This window comes from Excalfactoria chinensis, chromosome 7 (genome assembly GCF_039878825.1).
Source record: "Excalfactoria chinensis isolate bCotChi1 chromosome 7, bCotChi1.hap2, whole genome shotgun sequence".
NCBI classification, from domain to species: Eukaryota; Metazoa; Chordata; class Aves; order Galliformes; family Phasianidae; genus Excalfactoria; species Excalfactoria chinensis.
Window position 1 is genome coordinate 27,838,012 of NC_092831.1, and position 25,579 is coordinate 27,863,590.

Sequence of the window (25,579 nt, forward strand, 5' to 3'; positions counted from 1 at the left end):
TAATTTGTTCTTTTTGGTGAGTGAAATACATTGAAAGGTTCTGTCCTGGCAGGTCCTCAAGGCATGTGAGGCTGTGGTTGTATGTAAACAGAAATAATTTAATGCCCACCCTGTGGCTCTGTGCTCAGTCCTCTGAATGTAATAGCTGTCAAGCCTGCTTCTTATGTTGACATATTTCTTTCTACTTTATTTCTCTTTTTTCTTTTATTTCCAGAAAGGCCTTTCTTACAGTGACCTATTTTTCTTAAGCCTTCCTGTCTTAACAACAGCGGCTAAATTCCTTACCACTTGAGATGTTTTGCAGACTAATTCTTGGTTAGAACTCCCTCAGGAAACGAATTACATTTCCTGCTGTAGCCTTTGCCAGAGAGAGAAAGAAGGAATGTATCTTGAAATTACCTCTAAGCTCTCAGCAGTAGCAACTTTGAAAAGCGTTAATTACTTGTACCCAAAAGGCTGAACCAAAAGCCTTGTGGATTACAGGGAAAGTGCCCTGTGTGCTCTTCGTCGTGCTGCACTTAGTGCAGAAGTTAGTCAAGAGGGGAGGACCCCAGTCTTTCCCTCGTTTTATTCTCCAGAGCTTGTTTTCATGAACATCAATTCTGGAGTCACGGCAGGTGTAGACATAGTTTATTCCAGAGTAAGACAACCTTGAATTTCCTACTTTGCTACTGAAGACTAAAGAAGTTAATCTACAGAGTGCCCACACTGCAGTTTGGTGAGAAGCATCAGTTAAGTCCTACCTTGATTTTAATTGCCTTACTGGTCCATAGAAGCTCATAGTGCAGGAGGGCTTGTAACCACTTAAGCATCATGGCTCTGTTGGCACAGGTGGCAGTGTAGGTTCACAGCTAAAAATTGACTTGTTTCTACCATGATATAACTCAGTTTCTACTAATAGAAAGAAAGGTACCTTCATGTCTTACCTCTCAGCAGTTACAGGAGATTATCTTAGAATCGTAGAATGGTTTGTGTTGGAAGGGACCTTAAAGCCCATCCAGTTCCAACCTGCTGTTCTGAGCAGGGCTGCCCTCAGCAGCTCAGGCTGCCCAGGGCCCCATCCAGCCTGGCCTTGGGCACCTCCAGGAATGGGGCACACACAGCTCTCTGGGCAGCACTGCCGAAGCCTCACTGCCCATCTTATGTAATACTTGTTTTAGATGCACATGCACAATCATTATCTCGCTGAGAATTACCTTGCCTGCAGTATTTTGTTTATATATGCAAAACACACACCTTTGAAATGTTTGCTTGGGCTACGGTAATCACATTTTCCTTTGGGCTTTTGCCAGCTTTAGATGTTTACCTAGACTGTGTCCAGATTGACAGTGTGGAGGTACTGCAGATACTGTAGCGGGCAGTTCTCAGAGCTGTGCCATTTTATGAGTCACAGGACTCAAGGCAGCTGCATTGCTCATAGATGATACTATACAGTGTCGTGTAAATTGATTCCTAGACCTCTAGTGATGACACATATTCCATTATTTCACTGGCTGCCATCTAAACCTTGTTTTGTTTGGATTATTTATTTTAGATATTCCTCTTCACATATACTTCGAAACATTATTAAGGAAGGATGACATCAAGGGAGAACCTGCTGATGCCTCATATCCTGGAGTGGAATTTAAAACGACTCCAGAAAATGGTACGTAAGGCAAAATACTGCAATGTTTGCAAGACTGTTTTTCATTAGTTCATCCCAAAAACATTCAGTTTGTAAATGTAACAAAAGCAGTTACCAGGGAAGGGAACTGGCCAGGGATTTAGGTGGAAGAGGAATCTCTAGAACACAGGTACTGCAGTTACGCTGAAGCGATCCCATCAGGAAGGCACCAGTACAAGTGCAGGGAGTTTGGACTGGGAGTTCTTTGCAAACACAGGTGCCCCACTGCAGTGTTTGTAGTATTTGCATCCTCACCTGAAGTTTGCCTTTCCGCTGTAAGTAGTTCACTGGGTGAGACTGCCTGGAATTGCTGCCATGGAGAAGTTCACTTGATATTTGCTTTTTCTGTTGTAGACTATAATCATCGTAATGTTGCTCTTAAACGATGGAACAATAGCTGTCTATCTAATTCCAAATGTCAATCAGTGTCAGGAACATCTGAGCAGCTGTCGGAAGGAAGAAAGAAAAGACATCTAAGTGAGACAGCAGTGGGTAAGAGAAAACCTGTGTTGTTTAAGGCAGTTCTGGTTGTTAAAGTGTGTGTACTGTCTAAAGGAGTTTGTCACTTTTCAGGAGTGAAAGAATGGACTTAAAATGCCAGGAGAAGTACTGTGCTATTGTAAAGCACCGTAATCCTTCTCTCTTTTTTTAATCTTCAGTGTGTATTGCAAAAGGAGACAAGCTTCTGTATTTTCTTTTTTGGATACTCTCAAAGGAAGCTGCTGAGCAGTCCCACTGTGCTTTTGTAATGCTGGCTGTCATTATTTTCATGAGGAATTTTTTATAGTAGCCTAGTGAAGCAGACTCCATCACAAAGTTATTCGTCAAATCACGTGCCCAGCCAAACATTTACTATCCCTGGCATCTTTGGTCAGCAGTGCTTCATTTCTTGTGTACTGTCACTTGTGGTTCTGGCTTCCTTCCTGGCTCTTAGGAGGACCTGTGGGTAACCACTGCTTAGAATTAGTGTTTTCACTCTTGTTACCTTTCATATTTTAAGCAACTGAATCTCTACTTCAGCAACAGGTCAATTAATAGAAGCTGCTTTGAAATCTCTATAGAGCCACATAGAGCAATGTGATCATATAGACTGGAAATTCAGCACAACTGTGTAGATGTAAATAGCATATTACTTCTCCAGGGTAGTGGGATGTAAAATCTAACAAGTTCTATTACAGATTCATTTATGTGAACTTTGGGAAAACGTTTGGCAAAATTCCTCCCAAAAGATATAAGGAAAAATGATAAGTAAGAAGACAAACTGTATTAGTGTAAACTGTCCCCTAGGAGAGAACAGAAATGTATAAATCATCAGTTAACGTGATGGGAAAATACAGTTCTAGCGTGGATCCAGGTAAAGCTGTAATCCAGGCAAAGGAACACAGGTGGGGGTGTGGAAATTGCCACAGAGATAATTTAACCAAAAATTATCATCTGCTTAAGAAGAAAGCCAAGCTGCTTATCAACCTGCCCCTCAAAGGCAGGTGCTGACCCAGTGCTCCTTGTGATCACACTGCTTGCCAAGTGAGCTGTCATGCACACAGAGAGCAACTACTGGAAATACTGGGAGCACCAGAGGAAAGAACCTCTCGATATAAACCTTTTGCACTTACAATTAGTCCTCTGCTATAGTATTTGGCTACTTGAGGTAACAGAAGAAAAAAACCTATCTTTTATCATAAGGATCACAGCTTCCCAATTCTAGAGAACTGCTTTGTAGTATAGTGAGTAGCAGCATCAGTTCTAGTTTATTAGTGCTATGGGTGTAGTACTACATATTTATTCCTAATTTGGGCTCTGTCTAGGAGAAATTATCCATGGGGAAGGTCAGCCTGATGAACAAGGCCAAAAATAAAAGCCGAGTACCAGGGAGCTGCAGCGCTGCCTGGCAGATGCGAGTTCATGTCTTTGACCCGGCCTGTGCTGTTTGGGTGTAGGATCTGATTTAGCTGTTTTTCTTACCTCCCAAGTTGAAATCGTCTGCTTCTTTTTATTAGTTGTCACTTCATTGTCTTTTTGTTTCCATGCGGGCTTCAAGGTCAAAGGAAAGCAGAACACTGGTGGTTAACTTCTGAATCGCCCTAAATGCTGCTTCCGCTGAGATGAAATAAGAGTAAGGGGGAATTAGGATTTGTCTGGAGCAGTGGGCCAGTGTTAGAAGAAACCACGCGTGGAGATGGAGGAACTACTTTTGTCTGTTAGCCTCGCTGCCAGTTCAGTTTCATTGTTGGCCCATTTATCCAGGAGGGATCTGTCAGGGATTGGCACGTCTGAGAGATGAAGTGCTCTGAGGGGATGCTGGGAAGCATTCTTCCAGGTCTGATTGGATTTGCTGTGTGTAGTCTAGGATGGTTTCTGTAATAAGAAGCAGGATTTGCCCATATGAAGTTGGTTCCAGCAGAAGAAATCCTTTGTAGAAGGAAAGGGTTTTGTGGAACGGCAACGACAGGATGAGTAACAAGTGTTTATTTAGACAGCTTTTTTTAGTACTCATTAAATCTCAAGCGGATAGCTGCGGGCTTCTAGAACTGACTTCACTCTTACTGTATGGAAAAACATCCTCGGTCTAATAGACTACAGTGGGCATGCATTGTTTTAATTACTGTTCTCTTGTGACAGGCGACCGTAGCACGAGGTTTGAGACGTTCTCCTTTCAACATGCAGAACCAGAAGCGCCTGGCAGTTTAGCAGCCGTGACCAATATCAATGCCATGTCTAGGCCCACTCACAGCACTTCAGCACAGGTAAAAGCAAAATGCACCATCATGGCTGAAATGCTAACAGAGTTGCAAATAATCATCAAAAATATGTGCCCTTCATAGCTAATTTTGTGTTACGTTACAGTAAAGAACCTTTCCTACATTAAGTAAATTATTCCAGATGGAGTTTGTGTGCTCAGAAAACAGATAATTGCTTGTTGAAGAGTTTTACAGACGACAGAACTGGACATTTCAGTTACTGGCACTGGCCTTCCAGCTTTTTCTTCAGATTGCAGTGAACATTCCCTAATTTGTGCTTCCAGGTTGACACAGGAGCTCTTAAAACACTTTCTTCTTGGTGCAGAAGGGTCTCAGTGCAAATACAGTCACAACACTTGTTAAACCTGTTTCTCTGATTGAAACCTCTGTGCTGCACAACTGGTGAAGTCTCTGGTGTAGAATTGTGCTGAGGAGCATCAGAGCTCTGATTCAGCAGGATCCCTGAAGAAACTTCATTTCAGGCCTCCAGTTCTGTTTGGCCTTGTGCTGTGCTGGCACCTGCTAAGTCTTAATCTGGTGATGATGGCTGGAGAACTGAATTCAGATACACACCTTCCAGGCAATTTTGGCTGTGCACAGATCTCTTATTCTCTCTTCTTTGATGAAGCCATCTTTGAAGAACACCTGCATCACCATTTTAGAATAGATCTTTCCATTACCATTCAGCTAAAAATGGAGGTATTACATTATGTAATATATTGTGATTTAAAGCTAAACTCTTTCTGGTAATCAAGGAAGCTCAGTTTGTACCCTTTAGGTTCCATGCACTACTGAGCACAGAACACCAGGACTCCTGGTATGATCGTGGCAAAGAAATTCAATTATGAAGAAGGGACCATTAAATTTGAAGATCTGTTAAATATTCCAAATTAGCAGTAATTGCAATTAGGGAAATACCCACTGATTTCAGAAAGAGTTATGCAAGCAAGGAGTAATTCCTAGTGGATGGCCTCCAGAGTCTCTTGAAGTGAGTTTCTTCTTGTGCACTTCTGTTATTTCTCAGTTAACTTAGTTCCTGTGTTGTAAGCTGATGAATCTTGAATTGACTCTGTTATACAGCATAACTCCAGGAGGCGGCTGAGAAGTGAGAGCTCGTATGACATAGACAACATTGTTATTCCAATGTCACTGGTGGCACCATCAAAGCTGGAGAAACTACAGTACAAAGAAATCCTGACGCCAAGGTTTGTTCGCGCCTTCAGCTGCAAAGAAGGTGGCAAAATGAACGTGAGGGTACTGATAATTCACAGTTAGATAATGGTACAATACTAATGATTGCAGAATCATAAATTGGCCTGGGTTGGAAAGGACTGCAGTGATCATCCAGTTTCATTCCCCCTGCTGTGTGCAGGGTCACCAACCACCAGACCAGGCTGCCCACAGCATACTCATCATCTTCTCATATGCTTGGTGGCTGTTTTCTTACCGTGCATTTCAATTTGTGTATAGGAGTGGGTGCAAAGATGGGTGGTAGGAAGACTGGTCAGCTGATGGCACAAGGTATAAAAAGAAATAGGCACAGACTGATGGCAGAAGCACAGACTGGCTAAAAATGGAAGGGATTTTATATCATCTTACTTGTAGTGATACTTGTAGGCTTAAGTATGCTATTGGGCTGACTCTCTCAGCAGTTACACGGAGATGGCTGTCTTTTGTGTGCATCTGGTTCACTGAGACCCTGGAGCGTGTCCAGAGAAGGGCAACAAAGCTGTGATGGTCTGGAGCACAAGTCTTGTGGGGAGCAGCTGAGGGAGCTGGGGTGGTTCCGTGTAGAGAAGAGACTCAGGGGAGACCTTGTTGCTCTCTACAACTGCCTGAAAGGAGGTTGTGGTGAGATGGGAGTCAGCCTCTGCTCCTGCATAACTACAGTGAGAGGGAATGGCTTTAAGTTACACCAGGGGAAGCTCAGGTTGGGTATTAGGAAAAAATATTCTCTGAAGGAGTGATGAGGCACTAAAACAGGCTGTGCAGGGAGGTGGTGGGGTCATCATCCCTGCAGGTGTTGTATGAACGTGTACATGTTGTATTATGGGATGTGGTTTAGTGGGGCAGTGCCAGGTGAACAGTTGGACTTGATAATTTTAGACGTCTTTTTCCAACCTTGGTGACTTTGATTCTTTACAGCTGAAACAATGACTCAGCTTTTAGGTAAACTGACTTCTCTTGTTTCATTTCTAGCTGGAGAGTCATTGAATTAGAACCTTTGGAAAGCTCTCACGCAGATGAAGAAGAGGTAAGCTGTATTTTAATTAAACCAACTGCATGGTTAAACTAGAGGTGTAATTGGGATAATCAGTATGTATTTTCTACAGACACCAACTCTGTGCAAATCCTGCTAAGTTTCACATTTCAAAAAATAAAGTATTGGGTGTCAGAACTTGGCAACGAGTCCTACCACAACCTGCCTGACCCTGTAGTGGATGACAGACATGCAAGTGTCTCCATTAATAATTGCTTCTTCATCTAACTCATATGTCCCTTGCTGTTGGCACAGTCAGAGCTCCCTGCTCCTGAGCAGGATGTTGGGTCTGCTGCTGTGACTGTCTCTGGAGCTACCTGTGCTATAATGTCTCTTGTCCTTTTCCTTAATGGCCAGGTCCCATGGCTTCTTACCCTTCAAGAGACAGTTTGACATTTTGCCTGCAGGCCCAGAAGGTTCATCAAAAGGTTCAAGTTTCCCTGTCAGTGTTCTTTCAACCCTCCTGCTGGATGCAAACTTTTCTGCTTCCTCAGGAACAGCGTAACCTTTGGCATTTCCCACTTGTCTTTTTGCCACGCCAGCACACCATGTGCTACTACTGTTGCTTTCTCCAGATGTAAAAATCCCCCTTTTTCCTTCAGGGAATGCCTGTGGACTTAAGAGGCTGAGGGGTTCCTTTCTTCCCTAATGATAAGCTTGAGCCCAGCCCCAGTGTGAGCATAACAGCCGGTCTGCTCTCCAGGCAGCTTTTCTGTTCTTCCTGTCCTATTGTGGCTCCTCTTCGAGTGTCAAAAGACAGACCTGCCAGTTTTACTGTCCTTTGGACATTCCTAGTTTCAATCTGGTCTCTGCTATAGGCCATTACCAACTGCTGTAGCCGTAGGGTTAGCATTTATACCTTCATTCATCATATCCATTCTTGAGCTCATTTTTCAGAACATCTACAATCGAGGCTTAGGGGCCTTATTAGTAGGAAAGCTTTGCACTGATGTAGCAGCACAGAAGATAATGCTAAACATAACGCTGAATGGACTTCAGGGTGTCTCTCTGTGAAGCATGTATGCTCATTGTTAAATAGCCCTCCCAGTACATTTGTGTTTGGCATTCCTAGTTCAGCCTGTATGATTCATCCCTTGGCCAGGAAATAACTTGAGTACAATAAAGTGGCTTTGCCTCCTGCTGTGGTCTGCTGCTTCAATATTGTCCATCAGCTGCTGGGTAGAATGGCAGAGACATCAGAGGAGGAAAATGATAGAGAGCTTACTCTTCTAAGCTGTTCTTTGCCAATTTTCCCTCTTACTTTTAGGATCTTATTAATTGGTTTGGATGTTTTTCTGAGCACTGAGAAAGGGTGGCTGTCTGATCATAAATCTTCCATTTCCTTGCTTAGTTTTTGGGCTGACTTAGTGAGTAAGCTTGAGAAAAGGCATGAGAGAACAGGAGCATTACCTTTTTTCTTCGCTCACATTCTGACTCTTGAAGTTCTTCCTTGTACTAACGTCAAGGAGAGCCTCGGCAGATCATTGTGGAAGAAGAGAGAGGGCAAAATGTATAGTCTGTTTCTGCAGAAATGTTAGCTTTTTCTTTGCTTTCTACCACATCGCAGCCTGTGGTGGCACCATAGAATAGTTTTATTATTATTATTTCCCACCTGTCTTCTGTCTGGCTAAATTACAACTCCTTGTGCCAACCAGCAGTTAGGATCTCTTCCACTTGATGCAATAGGCTTGTACACAAAGTTTCCACAAGTTTAAAACAAACACGGAGTCCCACATTTGTCAGGTTCTACAGGAGCTGAACTTGCAAGGATTGAAACTTAGCCATTCCCTGTTCACAGCACGTTCCTTTGAGTACAAAAGGCTTACCTATTTTGGGTACCTAGTTCTTGTTTCTGGCAGTTTTGCCTTACAAACACAGAAGGTGGACAGTCTAAAAGTTAATCTGCTAGCTGTGTCTGCTCCATCATTTCTCTCTAAAATTAGGTATGTTTTGGACATGCAGCATTTGTGTTTCCTGGTCTGCATGTGTGAATTTGCAGCCTGGTGTTGCTCTGATGCAGGGGAGGGTGTGCCATGGGCTTTCCTGTTTTGTTTTGCCTAGGTTAAAGTTTCTGGCAAGGCGAGGGTATAGAATAGCGTTAAAGTTTATTAGGTAATTGTTCCAGTAAGGACAAGGACTTCAGAATTATTAGTGTCATTAGTTCAGCAGAAGTGCTGTTACGGTGTACGGCTGAGTGTTTCCCATGAAGCAGGAGACCAAAGCACTGACTTAGTTTCGAGAACTTGTCAGAAATATTCCTGGTCATTTATTCTTGGTGCTGTTCCTGCTCATTCAAGGTGAATGCCCAGTGCTTTGTAGCCTAGCTAGGTGAGATGGGGAGAATTCACATCCTAATAGAAGCCAGGTCTTGTTCTTTGCATGAGCTCCTTAATGGTGCTTCCCAAAGAGACCTTCCAGCCTTTGCTCTCAACATCACCGCCAGAACCTTCTGACAAGTACTGACAGTTCTTTGGCCTTTTTCAACCTATTCTTACTGGGGAAAAAAATCACATTGCTCTTGCTAGAGAATAAATGAACCTAAAGTTGGTGAAGGAAATAGATCAAGTCTTAGGCAGGGGCCAAGGCCGTAGTGAATTTACTAATTAGAGACCCTTTATGCTGAAGTAATGATGTCATTTTGTCTGTGGAACAAATAGTGATTTTAAAATCTACTGTATTAGTGGTCAGTCTTGGATGGAATAGAGCAAAACTGAAATAAGCAAGTCGTTAAATCTCTGCTGTCAGCCACGGGAGAGGTACAGTAAAGCTTATTTCATACTGCAGAACTCTTGGCCGGCGGAGGAACGTGGGCTTTGATTTTGAAAGGAAGCTCATTAAAAATGAAGTTTCTTCCCAGCATGAAAAGTTCTGGCAATTTGCTAAGAAAAGTATTTTCAAAGTCTACGTTTTTCTTTCAGAATTATCTTTTGTTTGCACTTCAAAGGAAATGGAGCACGCAGGAAAATCCTAAGCGCTCCCTGAGGGAATAACACTCGGGTAGTCCATAAAATTCTCACTTTTGCACTGTACAGCGCTGACCTTGGAAAAGCAAAATCTCAGCTGAGGTGCAGGCCTGGAGTGGTGCAGTGCAAGGGACAGAACTGGTGGATTCCAGAGAGAGGAGGAAACGCGTTAGGTTGACTTCCATGAGGGGAAATCAGCAGCTAACAAAGCGGTTTGTGTTCAACAGGAATACATAAAAGCAATGAGGAGTCTTCAAAAAGAAATCATGAGCTGGGCAAACAAAGCAGGCTTGTTTGTCTGAAGGTTCCCGTTGAGTGCTGAGCTGAGGAGGAAGCAGGCAGCTACAGTCTTAGCAAATGGCTTCCCTGGCTAATTCAGACTGCACTGAATTGCAGCTCTGGGGCCCTTTTCACCATCCCAGCTGAATTTTGTTGTGGGACTGTAGTTCACGACCTGCAGCTTCGGTTGGAACTGTGGTCCCTGGGAAGCTGAGGGATGCCACTATAGGACATGTTTGAAGCAGCATAAATGCGCTGTAGTATTTTGCGTTGCAGCCATAATGGTAATGCAGCGCTTCAGTGCTGCGAGTCCTCGTGCAGGGAATGGCTTCTGCAGAAGGCCTGGGGGCATCAGTTGCCTGCTGCAGTGTAAACCCAGCTGACAACCTGTCTGTCTCTGGCAGAGCAGTGGGGACTCTGCCTTTTGGTTCTGTGTTTTATCAGATGCAATCAGAAGATGAATCATGTTGCTTGTGTAACAGCCACGAGAACTTTGTTTTTATAGGAAATCAAATTCATTTTCCATGACCCTCAGTTCTTGGTATAGTTCTTGTCCAGGGATGATCTGGCAATGCAGTTTAAGAACAGGAATTGTTGTTTCTTAGAATTTCACTGCTTTTGAGTGGGGAGCAGCTGGCATAAAAACCCAGGGCTGCAGCACTCGCACTCTCTTGCCAGCCTTAGCTCTGAGGTGGACTTTGAGGCAGCTGAATGGTTTGGAGCACTCTGAAACAAATCTGAGCAGTGCTGGAGCGGCCCAGCCAAGAGCTCACCCTGATCTGGGGAGGGAGAGGGACAGGCAGCTCTGTTGCTTCTTGCCCAGCTACTTCTAAGCAGCAGGAGAAATGAAGATGGCTTTTTCAAAGCAAAGTTCAGAGAGGAGGTTTTTTTGCATCTGAGGAGTTTGTATCGAAAAAGCAAAGCTGGCTCTTTTGCCTGTGAGCAGTTAGTTAGTTCAAATACAGTTGTCAGATCTGTGTGAAGTCGTACCTGGGTGGTGCAGATCACTCCTAAGAAGTGCTTTCTTCAAAGCAGCAGCAATTTTCTGCTTGGTTTCCTAGCAGGAATGCAGCACCTCAGCTTTGCTGTGTGCCTCTCTGTGTGGAGCTATCCCCAGCCTCCGTCAGCTCAGAACTAAGGCTCTGTGCTTAAAGAGCACCTGGTAAATCCTTTTGCCTCCCAGCCCCCTCCTGCAGCAGGCAATGGAAAGTTCTGGAATTTTTGCTCGTCTTCATCAGAGGAACCTGAACTTGCTGCTTCCCACCACAGGAAAACATGCATTAGGTGGAAGGGGGGATAATTTCCGTCTCAATTCAGACTGACCACAGGCACATGAGATAAACTGTGACAGCATCCCATTATTCTGACATGCCTTCATACTGCAAGCATGCATCATCCTCTCTTGTGGTGTGTTCTGCAAACAGACCTCCATAAAATTACATATAATACTGTCTGGTTCTAGAGAAGTTCCTAATTACAGCAGCTGCTGCATCTCCCTCCTTTCTCATTACAGGCAGAAGATCTGTCGGATGAAGTGTTTTCCTCACGTCATACAAAGTACGAAGAAAGAGAGCGAGCGAGGTGGTCGCTGTGGGAGCAGAGCCGCTGGCCCAGAAGGAATAGCAGGCAGGTGTACTGACTGGGGCAGGCGTGTTCCTGCTCAGCTCATCACGAGGGCTGTTAGCACAGCTGTCATGGGGAACTGTGACAGACAAAACAAGGGCACTCCTTGTGAATCAGCTTGTCAGAAACACCACCAGGTCTGCTCCGAAAGTTGGTGTGCTAGTGATTAGTGAATAAAGTTTGTGCCATTCCCAGCTGTGACTTCAGCCACACGGTGCAGCAGGAGCCCTTCTTCACTGACCTGACTGGCTGTGCCACGGACCTTATGCTTAAGCCGTGATGTGCTGGTAATGAAAAGGTTAATTATCACAGGCCTGCTGTCTGGTGCAAAACTCTCCCGAACAATATTGTGTGTAAGAGTTAACATCCTGCAGCTCTATCTGCAGTTCAGCACTGGGAAAATGATTCCCATAAACGGCTTCACAATCTGCCAGGACAAAAACCATCCTATAAAGATTGGGATAAGTGTTTTTGCCATTCATCATAAGACTGTGTTTGTTCTCGACTGAAAGTGACCTGCGATCATATGGATAAAAATGCCCAGTTAGCTTAGTCTGTGTGCTAAGATTAACACCTATCCCGTGCACCAGGGGAACCCACAACCTGCTGTTCTGAGTTCCGCTGGCACAGGAGGAAGGCAGCATGGTTTGGATCAGGTGCCTGTGAGCAGTGCTGTGCTCCCAAGCAGGACCAGCCCCGAGCTGCTGTGCAGCCAGAGTGTGGCTGTTCCAGCCATGCTTATCCATCTCCTCCACACAGTGCTCTGCGACAGCAAGGCTGTCGAGAACCATGCATCTTCATGTCTTTGGTTTAAATAAGTAGAGCTTAGTTAGCACATATGTACTGTTTCCAGTGTTGTGAAAGGACAGGAGCCAGGTGTTAAAGACTGCTACCCCTTTTTCCCGTGCTAGATCTTACAGCAAAAATGCTGACGGAAGACACGGCCAAGATGCAGTGCAGAAGGACCACCCGGGCAGCTCCTGTGCCTCGCTGCACTGCGCTGCTGAACCTGCTCCCGACCTGACTTCTGAAGCCCACAGCTCTGTTTGTTCAGGGATTGCACAACTCTGCAGGGAGACCCAGGAAGCAAAGGTGGGTGGTTCTGGTGGCTTCCACTCCATTTGGGACTTCAGTGACCACCAGCTCTTAGTCTAAAGCTCACAGCTTGAGCGTACCCATGTCCCTCCTTGCTCCAAACCTGTGGCTGTCACACTAGTTTGTGTGGACCAAATGCAGTGCTCCTGTTTAGATAGGTTTCATTCATCAAACATACCTAACATTCACCAGCAGGTAAAGTTCTCACTGCTCAGCAAACACGGCGCGTTGTTCTAGAGGTGAGTGTGGCAGGCCCGGGCTCGGAGCTGCTCAGTCTCTCCTCAGGGCTGCTGGCCAGCACCCAGATAAGCCTGCGCATGTCATGGCAGGGCACCTGATGCCTGGCAGCAGGGAAAGGAGCCTTCCCCTCCCAGTGCTGTGTCTGTACTGTCACAGCTCTGTTCCTAGTTCAAAACCACACGAAGCCAGCTTACACGGACAGCTGGTGCCTCGTAGTGCATATTCTGTACCTGAAGAGCCCTGCAAACGATTGTACAGAATGACGCTCATTTGTAACTCGATAGCAGATCGTTCTGCACGTAGCTAATCAGTTCAGACTCAACCAAAATCCCTTTTTTTTTCCTCCTCTTTTCAGTCTGGGCTGTGGGAACTAAGAGTTTTTCCACTAAAAGATGAAGAGGTGGAAGCTTTACTGTGCCAAGATCAAATAACAAGTCAGACTGAAACGTCAAGTGCAGCTTTCCCCAGCGACTCTCCCTGTGCTTCCTGCACACCCCTTGCTTTGCCAGACAGTGGCCTCCCACCACGAAAACCATCGACAGAAGAGCCAGAAGACAGCGAAAATGCTTGCCTGCGAATCAACAGTACAAGAAAGCAAAGGTGACAGGGAGTAATGTGGTTCATTAAGAAAGCCAATTAAGGTGGAGAAAAGTGTAAGGTAAAATCTCTCTTGTTCACACAGCATATGACAGCACAATTCAAAACCTGTACGTTAGCTGCATATAATATGTTTTCTTTCTTGCTTTGTAACAGGCAGGATAAATCCCAAAGACAACACTTCCTTCTTCCTGAACCCCAAGAGAAAGTAATTATTTCAAGCTGGAAGTCTAATATTCCCAGTGTTGGGAGTGGGCACACATAAATTGCTGGCAGCATTCACTGCTTTCTGTTGTCATATCGCCACAGTTGTTAGCGATCATCCTTTCTTGTTTGTTTTCAAATGCGTTTCTGGTTCCGGTCGATTCTGGTGTGGCAGGATATGCTGCCTACCTTAAACCAACAACTTCAACTGAACACAGAAAAACTACTGGACAGTGTAGTGGGGAGGAACAAGAACTACTCATTGTCTTCCTGTGTGGCATGAACATGTGGCACAAAATCCACCTCTCTTTAAAATGTGTGTGTGTAACCTGTGTGTTAAGAGAAGGGCAGGTGAGCAGTTTGAAGGCAGGAGGTGTGGAAGCCTTGACTTTAGCTTAAAACCTGTACTCAGCTCTCAGTAGTGCCAGGGCATGTTTTGTACAGATGTCGTCAAGCAATACGATAGACATAAACCACTGCATTTCAATAGGCCACATATCTGCTACTCAGAAAGTAGGGTTCCTGTTTGTCGTATGGGTAGAGAATTGGAAGAGGAGCCCTCTGAATATCACATTCTGGGTCATCTCACTTCTTTAGTCCTTCAGCAGCAAAGGAGGCTCATCATATTTTGCTTTAATACGTTAAAGACTAAAAAGTCTTGTAATTTCTGTACAGTGCCTTGCAAGAGTCTCTAAGTATGCCAACATTTGGTGACTAGCTGAAAAGGAAGAGGTGGCTGATGCTTACAAGACCAGGAAGGGAAAAAGCCTCAAAGCTCTCCACTGTGACACTGGGTAGTTTTAATTTCCCAGTGAGTCGACGGGGAGTAAAGAAAAGCAAGTTGTTTCAAACTTGCATCTCAGTAGGGTAGTTTGGAATCTTATCTGCAACCTCAAGAGGTATTAACAAAAATGAAGCATTGAATGTAGGTATCATTTACCAACAGGAAGTTTTTCTGTGTAGGACAGTTGAAGGCAATATTATAGGAGTCTCTGTTTTTGTGCTAAAGTTTCTTCTGTGTGTCATACCTGGGACTGGACAGGTGACCCAGTTACAGCGTCAGTTCTTCTTTTGTTTGTCAGAATGACAGGAAATATACACTGGACATCTGGAAGCAGTTCAGTAAAGTTTCAACACTACAACCTATTGCTACATTGTAGTTTATTGCACATTCTGATTATTTTTTTAAACTTTTTTTTTTTAACACTGGTTTGTCTTAAACTTGAATCTTGCCTCAATGTCTGATACTATAATCTTTGATGCAAGGTTGGTTTTTTTAATTAAAAGTTATTTCTCTATATATATGTATGTTGTTGTATGTAGTCTGAATTTGCTGGCTTTTTACAAGTGAAGAAGCAACAGTGAAGCGTTCTGTTGGCACAGAGACTGGCTCAGTGCAAAGATGGGCTTTGCAAGCACACAAATGGTAGTGGCATGAAGCTGTGCTGCCATAGCAAAGCTGCACAGGTGCCCTGTGACCAAGGTTGCCCCCAGCATCTGTCTGTCTACACAAGCGACCACTGTGTCTCCCCCTGCGTGTACATCTGCTGCTGGGAAGAGCTCTCAGAACATTGTATGCCACCAGTGTTTGCAGGGCTCTTCCACTGCGCAAAGCCCTCCAGTAAGAGGGTGTCCAAACCTCACCCACTTCATTGTAAGGTCAGGGCTTCCTGCTGTTTGACTCCTGACTGTTCTGCATTTCAGGGCTGGGACAGAGCCACAGCAAGTAAGGCAGCCTGCTAGCTCCCTGATGTGTTCCCAAGATGCAGTCAGGAAAGGGAAACACATTCCCAGCATTGCATGGCAAGAAGCAAAAGGAGAGGGGTTTTCCAGATCTACTTAAGGAGAGGCAGGTGAAGAGAGTTGAAATGTGAGAAAAGGGACAGATGACCCAAGTTTGATCAGACTCACAGGCTGTAAAATAAAGCTGCTCTGTGTGGCTGTACAGTTCCCAGCTGCAGTTTCCCATTGAACCATTGTGCTGCTTTGAGGGTTGGCTTCCAGTGTACAGCTCTAAAGCAGCTGTTTGTTATCTTGCCAGATGCAAGTCAGCGTAAGCAGAATTTCTTTTGTCCTCCCTTCATATGCATTTGCTCAGCTATTGTGGGAAGCAGTGCCTCACAGCGCAGCAACAAAACAGCTAGGCAAAGACAGGCTGAGCAGCCAGGAGGCTGTAAAACATACTGGACAAACTATCCTAGTGCACATTGGTCCTGCCCCCATCCAGTCCCTGCCCAAAGCCTTTTCTCTTTCCCTCTGCCTCTCAGCTCGCTCCACCCACAGCTGTCCACGTGTCTTGCCCTCAGTTTCCTCCTTCCACTGTTGCCAAACTCTGCTCTGTGGGAGCACTGTAACAATTCTGGTGTTTGTTGGGCCCTGTGGACAGCGCTGCTAACCCAGGACTCAGTGCGAGGACAAACTCAACAACTTAAGCAGTGACACAGTGACTACAGCATGTACAGAAAGCACACGGCCTTCTGCTCTCAGAGCACAGCGCAGTGCCTTCAATTAAGTAGCACAACTTCGGGCCTATCTTTTGCCAAAACAAGGGGTGTTTTGATGACCCTTTCGTCCCAGCTTCCCAGCACTTTAGCTCCTGCACTAACCCTGCAGAGCTGTTTGCTTGCTGCTCAGCCTGCATTTCAGGTACCAGAGCTCTGACCAGCTCTATATGCACAGTGCATTGCACTCTACCGAGCTGCTTTCTGGTCCTGACGCGTGTACCAGCCACACAGACTATAGACCTTGCCTAGCCAAGCCGTGGCTGCTGAGCCTTCTGCTGTGTTCCCCCAGAGCAGCAGACTGTTTGCTACCCTTCTGTCAGCAGTACAGGAAATAAAGCACACAGAATACCATGAAAGTTTAAAGGAGAGAGCAAGGCTAATGAGAAGCACAGGAGGCGAGTCTGTCTAGAGCACCCTGCTAAGGCCTCCCTGCAGGTTTGAGCTCTCCTACTTCACGTGTCCAAATCAGACAGGACAGGGCATGTACAAGGACTGCTCAGGTTACTAACCCAGAGGAGAGTTAAGCTATTTAACAACTGAAAAGCACACACCTCTATCCCCTGCATTTCAACCTACATACAATGAAATCACTTCTCAATCGCTGACCTGGGTAAATGCATGAACAGATATGGGACAAGATAACACGTTTTAACATTCTTCTACAGCATCCTGTCCCTTGGATCAATACTGGAAAGGTAAAAAAGACTCCCCAGGTCCTGGGACCTGGCAAAGGCGTTTCACCAACTTGCTCGGTCTTTAACTACTTACGGAGGTCAAGTACATCCGTGCAGGAAAAGCAGAACTCAGCAGCATTTCTGACAACCACACACATGATTCCTACACCTCAAACGATTCATTTTTGACAGCTCAAGGGAGACTTACCACAGCACAAGTGCGTTTAATGCAGACAGTGGAAACGTTTTGTAGGAATGCACAGATCAAAGGACACACACAGACAGCGGCAGGCAGGTGGTTCATTAGTTCTTCCACAAGGCAGCGGCCTGTGGCGGTGCCACGCTCTTCTAGCAAGCAAAGACTGAACTGCGTTTCAATTCAGTCAGCATTACAAGTTGTGCCACGCAATTAGCCTCCACAGAATCAAGAGACAGGTTCAAACCATTGCATTACCAACCCTGAAAGACAGCCAGAGCGTTTTTCAGCGCTGCTTGCTTCATTGCAGCGAAGGAATGATTCCTCTGTTCAGCAGCAACAAGTTTCCACAATTAATGGTCATCCAGCCCTCCCTTAGCACGAGGAACAAGGATTTTCCTGTGCGCCCAGAGCCTTGCGCAGCGCTGCTCGGGTAGGTCTCACCGATCCAGACACCGCTTCTGAGCAGCTTCCGAACACACATTCCTTAGCAGATTGATCACAGATCTCGGATCTGCGCTCTTCATAATGGCACTGCCAGACACAATCATATTTGCACCCGCCTGGAAGACATTAAACACCCGCTCAGTGACGCTGGGACACGGGTAAGGGCAGCGACCGACGCGAGGCTGAAGGGCAAAGCAGCACTCCTTGCAAGGCACGGGCACCGCGCCTCGCTACCACAACCTGCGCTTCCCCAGCAGGTAACTTGCTCATCCCTGCTGCTGTTAGCTGAACACTCCGAACACCGCCTTTAGCTTAGCAGAGGCTTCAGGAGCCACTGCAAAACCAAGCAGGAGCTCAGACCCACGCGACACCGGCACTGCCTGCTCTGCCATCCCCTCTGACCTCAAAGCATCAGAAGGCAGCTCCTACTGATGCAGCTCCTCCTACACACCGTTTCAGGGGCAGCGATGCCCCCGGACCCCCCGCGCGCAGCCCGCAGCCCCTCACCTCGGCACACTTGTGGATGGTGTCGGGCCCGACTCCTCCGTCCACCTCGATGTCCAGCGATGGGAATTGCGTCCTCAGCCACTGCACCTGCGGGCACACGGTGAAGGTGGCTCCCCGTCCCGCGGCCGGCCACGCGAGCCCCGCGCTCCCGGCACCGAGCACGCGGCAGCCGCCCGGCTCACCTTCGGCATCATGTCTTCCATGAACTTCTGCCCTCCGAAGCCCGGCTCCACCGTCATCACCAGCGCCATGTCGATCTGGTTGGCCCACGGCGCCAGCTGCTCCACCGAGGTGCCGGGTTTGATGGCCAGCCCCACCTGCCGGGGGGAGAACCGTCCAGAAACGCGCGAGCCGCCCCGCGGCCCCCCGCGGCTCCCGGCCCCGCTCACCTTCATGCCGTTCTCGCGGATGTCCTTAATGAGCGCGCCGGGGCCGTCGGTGGCCTCCAGGTGGAAGGTGTACTGGTTGGCGCCGGCCACGGCCATGGGCTGCACCCACTGCTCGGGCCGGGCCACCATCATGTGCATGTCTGCGGGCGGCAGGCCGGCGGGCCGTCAGGGAGGGAGAGAGCCCCGCCGGGCCTGCGCCGCCCCCGCCCGCTTACCGAAGAAGGGCTCCTGGCCCAGCCGCTTCCTCAGGCTCTCCACCACCGGGTGCCCGAACGTGATGTTGGGCACGAAGTGCCTTGGGGGCCGAACACACAGCACGTTACCGCCGCCGCCCGCCGCGCCGCCCCTCCCCGCCCGCCCCGCGCCGCGGCCGTTACCCGTCCATTACATCCAGGTGCAGGTAGTCGGCCCCGCAGTCCAACATGCGGCTGCACTCGGCGCCCAGCGCCGCCAGGTCGCTGTTGAGGACGGACGGCCCGATCCGGCACCCCGACGCCATGGCCGCCGGCAACTCCGCGCCTGCGCCGCCGCCGCGAGGCCTCACGGGACGGGGCCGGGCACCGCCCCCCGCGCGGCGCCATCTCGGCCCGCGGGCCCCGAGGCGGCGTCCGACGGAACCGCCCGACCCCGAGAGCCGGACGGCGCCGCCCGAGCGGGGCAGGCGGGGACCGACACGGAGAGCGGCCCGCGGGGCTCGGCACAGCGCCGGACTGCGCCACGCGGCCTTGAGCGCGGCAGTGTCCGCCTGCCGGCACGTGGGCGCGCGGCTCTGCGGGCCCGGGGGCGCGCGGCAGCAAACAAACACACACAACCGTCCTTCTGCCTCTCTGTATTTCGGCCGCGGAACGACGCGCGCACCCAACGGCGAGGCGGCACGACCGACGGAAACGCGGACGGCGCTCGGGGCACGGACGGCTCCGACAGCACGCGCGGTTAAGGCCCCTAACGCTACGGGAGCAGCGCCGTTCGCGGCACAAACACGGCGGTTCCGCTACGGAGGTACAGAGCGAAGCCAAAGCGCAGCCGGGCACCGGCACACACCGCAGCCGGCTGCAGCGCCTGCAAGCGGGCGTTGTATCTAGTGCCGCCTATGGCTCACCGCGGGGGAGTCGCTGCTGGCAGGGGGAGACCTTAATGGCAACACGTATTGCGTACACGGACATGAAATAAAGCACAGCACACGGCCAGGCACCCGCTCTCATTAAGGCTGGTTCTCCCTTCTCGTTTCCAACAGAAAGGTCGCTGGATGAAACACACCCCACGCTCTGTGCTGCACCGCAGCTCTCGGCTCAGCCTGCACACCAGCTCTCCTCCTGCTGCCCACCTGCACCCAGCCTACCCAGGCTGTCATGCAGGATGCCCACCTGCACCAGCTCCGAGGCTGCCACCCCGTCATCTCCCTTACAAAACACATAAGCTTTAAAACTGCATTAGTGCACCACCTACAGATGGATGGACAGATCAATAAAGGAATACAATTTGCCCCCCTTGTAGCGCAAGCAGCACGTGCTCGGCGCCCCTGAGCTTGGCAGCAGGATGGCTTTTGCTGTCGGCTGTGGGTGTTGGATGTGCACAGGTTCCCTCCTGACAGCTCCCATCCACTGTGAGCATTTGGCAGAGGCCGGGCAGCAAAGCCCAGGGCTGCCCAGGTTGGAACATGACTGCAACCTGCTGCTACCAGGCGTGCACATCACTGCACCGCAGCAGCGAGATGAGCATTTGTACAGCGGTATCTGAACAGCTCCTAGGGAGATGGCTGGCAAAAGACACGAGTCCTTCCCATGGAGATGAGAGGACGTGGCTCCATCTCCGCAGTAAGGCTGCTTTATGACACACATGTTCAGATTACAAGCCCCAGGGGCCAAACTGGTCACGAGCACGTTTTGCAAACTCGCAGCAATCTGAAGCATTTCTCTCTGCACAGTAACGCCACAGCCACAAAGCTCAGCACCTATCCCTTCTCAGACACTGGAAAAGGCTGCGTGGGATCCCGAAGCACACGGTGACCTTGGGCACCGCTTACTATCTCATGGCTTGATTCACAGCTGGCTTGCAGTTTGCCCCTAAGCACCTGATGGCTACATTCACATTTCCCAGTAACTCTGTGGTGCTGCAGCGCAGCCCTTAACTGAGCTGTGACTTCAGCTGATTCCCCCCCAGGGATCACCTCAGACATATGAATGTAGCACATACGTATCTCACACTTGCAGCCGTCAACGTTACACACATGTAATGGAACCTCTAAATAGAATCTCGGCATGCCAAAAAATAGATTCTTTCATCAAGTTTCTGCCCTGCAATATCCATCCTTTCTCTGCAAAGTACATATATATTTGCATGTTTGCATCTATAAGGAACACGAAAATACCATATATAAATATTTACTCTAAATCCCTATACCTAAGTACATAAGACAGCATCAGTGAAGCAGCTGCAAGGTACCAGAAGGTCCACGCATTCCAGATGCGGTTCCCCAGGTGGTTTTTTAGTTCTAAGCCGTGCATCACCCAGTACATGAAAGCAGCACAGCGTGGAGTATGTCTACCACCTGCAGACCACTCACGCCCTGTCCATCCTCTGTGCACAGCACGTGCATTCCTTTCTGTGGTATGAGCTGCATTTAGTTTAACAGAGCAAATATTTCTGTAGCACGAGGGCAGCATCTTACAGAGTAGAACGACACCAACAGATACAAGCAAACTCAACTAAAGTCTGCAGTGCCAAAAACATGAAAAGGAAACAAAAGCGTCTAACTGCTCCACAGTGCTCATCATTGCTCTGCAATAAGAAACTGTGGTTCCAGGCTTGTAAAAGTCAAGCTTTAGATTGGTACCCTTTGTCAGTGTTTTCACTGTTGGTACCAACATGTCAAAGCCTGGCATCCAGCCACTGCATAAGCAGCCCTCTTCTCAACATGGCTACAAAAACACATCTCTTTCCTTGCACAGTATCTCAGCCCGCTTACCCAGAGAGGCTGCCTATCACAGCACACGGCTGCCACATCAGGCCTTTGTGGACCACGCACACTTGTGCACACACCCGTACCCTGAGAATTTTGTACAAATTCTCTGCTTCTACAAGTCTCGCCCTGGATATGAATGGATTCCTCATAATGAAATTGGCCAGTCTATAGCAGCAGGCTGTTAGCTCTATTCTGCTTTTGGATAATAAAGTGCTCTTAATTAGTTACTAGTTACCGGGGAACTCAAAGGAGAAGGTACAGCTTTCTCTTCCTTCTCCCACTACCATACCTCCCCAAGAGTTAAACATGAGATTCATCCAGGTCGACGTCCGTCTCCCCAAGCTCCACATGTGTGAAGATGAAGTGAGTGGCCAGCAAGGGGTTTTCCATTCCATTGTCCTCACTGATGTGAAGGACCGTGTCCCCATGCTGCAGCAAGCTGGTGGTCTCGAGGCCAGCGTAGTCCTCGGTGTCAGAGAGCTGTGCAGGCGGCGTGCTTTGTGCTGTGGCTGGCCGGGACTCCACATTCTCCTCCTTCTCCTTCTCAGCAGAAAGCGCCTCGCTCTGCAGGAGAGGAGAGGCAGTGGTCAGGCTCAGAGAAAGAGGGAGTGGGCAGGGAAAAAGAGCAAGGGAATACGTGTGAAGTATTTACTTATTCTGTACTACCATTTTGCCATTAAGGGGCCAGGCAATCGCAGATTTTAAGTTCCTAAAGTTCTACCCTTGCAGTTTTTGCTGGTGAGTCAAATCCGTAGCAATAACCAGAAAAGCTGTTTGCTTTCAGTTTTTAACTCTTTGCCATTTCACTGCTCAGTGTATTTCCAACAAGAGCTTCTTATATTCATTCATGGCAAAGGCCATACACCCAAAAGATGTGAGGTGTATGGGTGTGTAAAAGATCTCAGTGTCACTGTGCAGTCTCAGTGCGTAGAAGCAGTGATCATCATCACTATGCTCAGTGGTGTCCAACACAGAAAGATGCTGGACAAGCAGCTAAGCAGCTCCTTTTGAAACACCGTGCTGCTGACATTACCCCCCTCAGTTTCTGCAGGAATCCTTCCAGAAGGACTCACTGCTCATAGGATGAGGAGCAAAGACCAGTTGACAAAACCTCAAGCAGCTCCACAAGGACTTGTGGGTCTGACGGGAAGATGAAAAGAGAAGATACACGGATCTGCAAACTAAGAATCATTGCAAAGGTAGAGAACTGAGGGCTTGATACAATTCAGCCTAAAAAAAACAGTCTTGACTCATCAGCAGGTTTTCATCACGCTGCTGTAGTACAGCTGTATCTACCTGCCCTGCAACTTAAGTTGCTGAGGCCGAGATGAAGCAGCAGGCAAACAGACACAATAAAACTGTCGGACACGCTACCTGGCCAGTGGTCTGGCTATGGAGATCAGCTACGATGACAGCAGGTGAGGATGTCAGCACAGGTTTACTTGGAGCTTCCTGCTTGCTGCTCTCCTGGGGGCTGCAGCCCTGCTGCTGGGCAGCTGAAGCTGGGGACTTGGCTGGGGATGGTGGTGTGGCCTCAGGCTGGGCTTCAGTGAAAGTCACCGAACGCTTCTGATCCGCTGAGAGGTGCAAAGCCCAGAAAACTGAATATTAAAATACTTTAATTTAGGAAGGAAAACAGAATGAAAGCAGACAGCATTCCTAGTGGCTTTACAAGCAAGACAAGACTCCTGATTCATTCTGTCTTTATAAGGTGTCTAAATGGCAGCCAATCTAAAAGCCTTTTATTCATAGGCTTCCTCTGAAGCCAGAGCAAAAGTCCTGGTTCTCCTGAAGATTACTGGGCCTACCTGTCTTTGTCATGGCTCGAGGATGTCACCCAAAACATATTTCCATCCCTGAATTTCATGTACTGGATTCTCATGTAAGGGAAACCTAAGATGTAAATATCAAAGGGAGTTGCCTGAGGCTTTGAAGGAAATTTGAGAAAAGAAAGAGGGGAGCTGACTGCCTCTCATTCCTGCCACTAACCAAGTCCACTGCCTGGACTAAAACTTCACCTTGAAACTAACAGCCTTGCTCTCACCCTTCATTATTCCAGTAGGAGCTTTACGTTCCAAACATCTCCAGCAGCACTGTTAGCCCAGCAGTCCTGGCCGAGCAATTAGAAACCCAGGAAGTTCTCAAGAAACCTTTGCTCTTCCAGGTGTTTCCTCCAAAATTAACTGTCCACTTCAGATGTGCAGAATTCAACTACCTGCTCTGCTTGACAGTGCTGACTCGTATCCATTTTCATATACAGCCCTTAAAACTCTGAACTGTGAAGCTACAGAGTGGGAAATTTCTTTTTTCAACTCACTAGCACCTTCAAATTAGGCACCTCTTATTTCCACAAAGCAGCTGAAAACAGCTTACACACCCTTCAAATATACTATCTTTTCCTCTGATCTAGAGCAACAACCAAGTACTGTCTGCTTTAGGGTACGAAGTGCAGGATCTGAACATGCAGTACTGCCCTACCACTTGGTTTTGGTTTTGGCTGGATGCTCCGCCGAGTGGTTGAAAGTCGAGCTCCGTGGCGGCTACGAGGTTCAGTTTGAGTTTTCTGACGGGACAGCAGCGGTCGTCGAAGCTAGATATGGGAAGAAAGAGCAACGTTAGGCTGAGGTGTGCTCATAAAACACACAACTTAGCCCCTGCAGGAAGGATACAGATACATGTTTTAACATTTCTATGGCTCAGACATCTCCTTCATACTAAAACTTGTGCAGTTTGTGTCTTTCCTGTTTTGCTATCAAATGCAATCAATGCGATTTGCGTGACATCATTTGAGTTTGAAAACCAACCAAACAAGTGACCAAAGCAACAAAAACCCGCAGAGGAAACATTCAGGGAGTACAAAACCAAGTGCAGCTTCTTTAGGAGGGCTGCTCAGGTCTCACAGCTACAGACTTGCAGTACTTGCTAATTCAACCAGAGTATCACAGATTATTATGTAAAACAGACATGTCACATCCCGAAATCATTTCAGAACAGACACAGACTAGGAAGAACAACCAAGGCCTGTTCACTCACCTGCCGTAGGCCTCTCTTCCGCCCCAGGGGCTGCTGCAGAAGGAGGTTCTGCTGCCCTGGCTCACTCTGCACGCTTGCCACCCTGTAGGACGTCGACAGCGTTAGGTCAGGCACAGAAGCCACCTGTATAACTAGCAGGAGTCCTGGCAATTGTGACTAAAATAAATAGATAGATCAACCACTAATGGCACAGTCACTTCAAAGAGCACATACTGTCTTTGAAGGATGGTGGGAACGTGTCTGTTGGGTTGTGGCTTCCAAGGCTTAGGAGAGGGTGGGAGGTGGAGTCATGGCATTCAGGACTTGGCCACGCACAGGTAGCATCCAACTATAAATAACTGCAAATTTCAGTTTTCAGGCATTGATTGATGCATCCCACTGAGCAACACTCACTTCTCTTCATCCTTTGCCACATGGGCTTCATCAACAAAAGGCAAGAATATCAGCTTCCTAGCTCTAAAACCTTCTTGTTTGCTTTTCATTTACTTCATGGACAATGTTGTAAAAGCTATTTTATGTTTTTTCCGCCCGAATGGACTCCACAGCCTCATCACAATGTTGTCATCTGGTTTTAATTTCAATTCAACAAACAAAAAACAAACACAAAGTGACAAAGGACCTATTCACGTAATGGATGCATGAGTTATGTAAACAAGGCCCCACACTCAACACTCGCAGCCTTGAATCTCTGCGGCTAACAGATGAAAAATACAAGTGAACATAAAATTCGTATATACATAAAAGCGCACGTATTAAGTTTTTAGTATCTTGGCACAAAACAATCTTTAGCAATAGAACAGACTTGGCTACATATCATTCCATCCTACCGTTCCAACTGATCATTACATCTACTTCCTACAAAAACAGCACCCTCCCCTCATTTTTATCAAGTACTGTATTCCTCCCAGCAGTTAAAAGTTGGTCATTGAGCAGGCAGCGGTCACAAAACGTAATAGCTGAATGCACCGTGTCTGAAAGACATATGGTTACAATAGCAACTAACATTTAGATGGACTTCCTTTAAATCAGGCAGCTGCTTATTTGGGAGAGGCTGGAAACCAATGAGCCACAAGTCCTATTTAAGCAACCTCCAGCTATAGCTGGTGTGCACTGTAGAAGATTTGGTATTACAATCCATTTCACTTTTGGCCTGCCTTAACCTAAAGAAAAACAGCCTTCTTTTCTCTAGATGTTTTCCTTGGATC

General features: G+C 47.6%; 3 protein-coding genes and 1 long non-coding RNA gene across 27 annotated transcripts in view; 1 reads left to right on the forward strand and 3 right to left on the reverse strand.

Annotated features, from left to right (window-relative positions):
* LOC140254676 (uncharacterized) overlaps positions 1 to 4,288 on the reverse strand; it is a 45,389-nt gene extending 41,101 nt beyond the window's left edge. Inside the window, exons 1-2 of one of the 2 annotated variants that reach the window (XR_011904286.1) lie at positions 3,626 to 4,288; positions 1,919 to 2,109 (exon numbers count right to left, since the gene is read on the reverse strand). This is a non-coding gene — a long non-coding RNA (uncharacterized lncRNA). The remainder of the gene's footprint in view (positions 1 to 1,918; positions 2,110 to 3,625) is intronic. The other variant, XR_011904287.1, reaches the window with a different exon arrangement.
* Positions 1 to 13,742, forward strand: part of KANSL1L (KAT8 regulatory NSL complex subunit 1 like) — a 55,491-nt gene extending 41,749 nt beyond the window's left edge. For 5 of the 6 annotated variants that reach the window (XM_072341486.1, XM_072341491.1, XM_072341490.1 and 2 more), the window contains 9 exons: positions 1,535 to 1,645; positions 2,018 to 2,155; positions 4,283 to 4,407; positions 5,482 to 5,606; positions 6,601 to 6,655; positions 11,417 to 11,529; positions 12,438 to 12,618; positions 13,217 to 13,519; positions 13,615 to 13,742. In XM_072341486.1, coding sequence (XP_072197587.1) covers positions 1,535 to 1,645; positions 2,018 to 2,155; positions 4,283 to 4,407; positions 5,482 to 5,606; positions 6,601 to 6,655; positions 11,417 to 11,529; positions 12,438 to 12,618; positions 13,217 to 13,465 — 1,097 coding nt within the window. In that variant the 3' untranslated portion in view covers positions 13,466 to 13,519; positions 13,615 to 13,742. Of the gene's footprint in view, positions 1 to 1,534; positions 1,646 to 2,017; positions 2,156 to 4,282; positions 4,408 to 5,481; positions 5,607 to 6,600; positions 6,656 to 7,018; positions 7,975 to 11,416; positions 11,530 to 12,437; positions 12,619 to 13,216; positions 13,520 to 13,614 lie in introns of those variants that run through there. The other variant, XM_072341492.1, reaches the window with a different exon arrangement.
* On the reverse strand, positions 13,501 to 18,917 carry RPE (ribulose-5-phosphate-3-epimerase). Of its 6 annotated transcripts, none has more exons than XM_072341495.1 (6): positions 18,757 to 18,916; positions 18,595 to 18,674; positions 18,380 to 18,519; positions 18,173 to 18,307; positions 17,991 to 18,077; positions 13,501 to 17,599 (listed from the first exon to the last, which is right to left on the reverse strand). In XM_072341495.1, exons 1-6 carry the CDS (start codon positions 18,876 to 18,878, stop codon positions 17,477 to 17,479), a joined length of 687 nt encoding a protein of 228 aa, XP_072197596.1. In that variant the 5' UTR covers positions 18,879 to 18,916; the 3' UTR covers positions 13,501 to 17,476. The 6 variants fall into 6 exon arrangements, with proteins under 6 accessions (XP_072197596.1, XP_072197594.1, XP_072197600.1 ...); XM_072341499.1 differs by having other exon boundaries at positions 17,052 to 17,599; positions 18,768 to 18,891; XM_072341493.1 differs by having other exon boundaries at positions 18,173 to 18,519; positions 18,757 to 18,917.
* Positions 18,918 to 18,955: 38 nt separating this feature from the next.
* Positions 18,956 to 25,579, reverse strand: part of UNC80 (unc-80 homolog, NALCN channel complex subunit) — a 122,770-nt gene continuing 116,146 nt past the window's right edge. For all 13 annotated transcript variants that reach the window (XM_072341485.1, XM_072341482.1, XM_072341481.1 and 10 more), the window contains 4 exons: positions 24,375 to 24,456; positions 23,820 to 23,931; positions 22,716 to 22,918; positions 18,956 to 21,905 (listed from right to left, as the gene is read on the reverse strand). In XM_072341485.1, coding sequence (XP_072197586.1) covers positions 21,642 to 21,905; positions 22,716 to 22,918; positions 23,820 to 23,931; positions 24,375 to 24,456 — 661 coding nt within the window. In that variant the 3' untranslated portion in view covers positions 18,956 to 21,641. The remainder of the gene's footprint in view (positions 21,906 to 22,715; positions 22,919 to 23,819; positions 23,932 to 24,374; positions 24,457 to 25,579) is intronic.